Source organism: Microtus ochrogaster, chromosome 1 (genome assembly GCF_000317375.1).
Source record: "Microtus ochrogaster isolate Prairie Vole_2 chromosome 1, MicOch1.0, whole genome shotgun sequence".
In the NCBI taxonomy this organism is placed as follows: Eukaryota; Metazoa; Chordata; class Mammalia; order Rodentia; family Cricetidae; genus Microtus; species Microtus ochrogaster.
In genome coordinates, this window is record NC_022009.1 from 58,238,059 (window position 1) to 58,240,686 (window position 2,628).

The window sequence follows — 2,628 nt, forward strand, 5'->3', positions numbered from 1 at the left end:
AAAAAAAAAAAAAAAAAAAAAAAAGAAGCTGTATTCAGTGGCGGAGCCCTTGTCTGGCACGTGTAAAGTCCCATGTTTGATGTCTAGCACTGCAAAAAAACACAGGAGCTACCTTTTTGGCTCCAAGAGTGTCCACACACTCATTACAGAGTTCATCAAGCCTTGAGCAAACCATCAATCAAGCGAGAAAAGGAGACACACCTCCTTCTTCATCCGGTAATACTCATCAATGGCATACTGGTATTTTGGGGTGCTGATGCCCAGAACCGATGCAATCTTCTCTCCAAGAAAGTCACACACTAAAGACGCAAAAATTAAGAGACATACAACACCATCAACATTCCTTGAACATTGTATGTGGTACTAAGAGTACAAGAGTTACTGTTTTATCCTTAAACCTGACAAATTTATCACCCTGTCTCCTCACTTCCGTCCTGGACACCCAGCCTGTTCACATTCCTATTTTTGCAAGTTTGTTTAGAGAACAATATCTCACTATGTGACAAGCAGATTCCAAGTATTTAATCAGCTACCCTCCACCACCTCCGCAGTGCTGGGACCAGATGTGTGCTAGGCCAGCCACGGTGCTCTGTCCGCTTCTCACCAGTTAGAGGGCTCTCTTTAATAAAACACTCTGTATCAAAAGGCTAGGGTATCACTGGGTGATGGCTGCCACGGCTTCCTCACCAGACAGTGTGGACCCTTCAACTGTGAGCCGGAACAGACCCTTAAATTGCGTTTGCCGTGTATTCTGTCCCGCCAAGATCAGCACCAAATACAGTAGGCTCTGGAGGGCAGTGAGAGGTCAGGCTTAAGAGACAGAAGGTTGCCAAAGCAGATAAAAGAGCTGTGTGTGAGGCTTGTGCTCTTCCGTCACACTGAGCAGTCTTGAACACAATACATGCTCAGTAAATGTTGGCTCAAATACTAGCCGTGATTTGCTCTGGTTAAAAAGAAAAAGACAAAAAAAAGATAATTAAATGGGCAATGGTGGCGCACACCTTTAATTCTAGTACTCAGGAGGCAGAGACAGGTGGATCTATGTGAGTTCAAAGCCTGCCAGGTCAACAGGGTGGGTTCCAGGACAGGCTCCAAAGCTACACAAAGAAACCCTGTCTCGAAAAACCAAGACAAAAATTATCAAGTAGCTGATTAGAAACAGTAAATTTTATGATTTAAACATTATTGGTCAGAGGCAGGCGGATCCCTGTGAGTTCGAGACCAGCCTGGTCTACAGAGCTAGTTCCAGGACAGGCTCCAAAACCACAGAGAAACCCTGTCTCGAAAAACAAAACAAAACAAAAAAAAACATTATTGGCATAACCACATAAGCTGATAATTCACTTCCTTCAAATATCAGTTACATTTTCATTTAAGAAGTGAAATATTGCTGGAATATAGCTCAGTGGAAGAGTTTTTGCCTAGGATGTACAGGGCAGATTCGATCCTCAGTACCATAAAAAAAAAATTACATGGAAGAAACCATGCATTGCCATAACTACATAACAAAGAATAAAATGGTAAGATGCTAACATGCGAGAAGAAATTAAATACTAATAAAAATTAAAATACAAATGGCTTTTAATAGGCATTAGAATAAGCAGTAGACACATTGAGATTAACAGCAGTAGAAAACCAAATGGTAAAGTAACAGAACAGGCGGTAACAGGGTTTAAAACACCACAATCGTGTCTACATTAATGGTGTCACTTTCCGGGCGTGGCTTTTATTACTATACTTAGGGAGACAGCGTATTGTGTGGAGGTCAGAGGACAACTCAGCAGGAATAAGTTCTTCCCTGACAGGGTTTCCAGGGATCAAATCTGCCTGTCAGTTTGGCGGCAAGCACTTTTACCTGCTTGAGCCAACTTGCTGGCCCTGGTGTGTTTTTTAACAGAACTCTAAGCTGAAGAACATTTGTACAAGCTAGACAGTATTTTTCAATGCTACATGGCTACTCCAGGACAAAGTAGTTCCCTAGTTTGTTTCTTCTTCAGCAGGAGCATCTCACTTGGTAAAGCTCCTGTGTGCAGAACTTAGGGCAATCACACGATAGTCACACAGAAGCGCCATACCTGAGAGGGTGGAGGTGGCAGCCCGAAGCATGTGGAACCATAAGTAGGGGCCCCAGGGAAGCTTTGTCTGCAACAAGAAAGTCGGGTTAGCAACGTCCTCCATCGCCACTATCTTCAGACCACACAGGCAGAAGTCCAGTCCGACAAAAACCTAGGTGTTTATATCCAAATTCCACAAGGACACTTCATCTTATTCCACATAACTTCTACCACCTTTACCCATAAGGACCAAAAGCAAATTCAGCAATGGAATGACAATGGAACTCAGTCTGTGCTGCCTACAAACTCTCCAGCCTTTCTCCCGCCTTGCAATGTCTTCATTCTTCAAAGCACACCCAAGAGGGTGCAGTATCCACAGAAAGACCCTTGTGGGCATGCCTACCAAGTAACATGTAACGTTACAGCAGGAAAACTCTGCTGGAGAAACTATGGTGAATAAGGGCATAACAAGTGGACTTTCAGTGGTGAAAAACAACTGGAAGGAAGGCTGTTTGCCCTTTCTTTCTTTTTTTTTTATTTTATTTTTTTTAATTTATTTATTTATTGAGGATTT

General features: G+C 42.7%; 1 protein-coding gene across 1 annotated transcript in view; it reads right to left on the reverse strand.

Moving 5' to 3' along the window:
- The window catches only part of Fam177a1 (family with sequence similarity 177 member A1), a 20,950-nt gene that overhangs the window by 3,341 nt on the left and 14,981 nt on the right, over positions 1-2,628 (reverse strand). Inside the window, exons 3-4 of the mRNA XM_005343727.3 lie at positions 2,076-2,142; positions 202-299 (exon numbers count right to left, since the gene is read on the reverse strand). Coding sequence (XP_005343784.1) covers positions 202-299; positions 2,076-2,142 — 165 coding nt within the window. The remainder of the gene's footprint in view (positions 1-201; positions 300-2,075; positions 2,143-2,628) is intronic.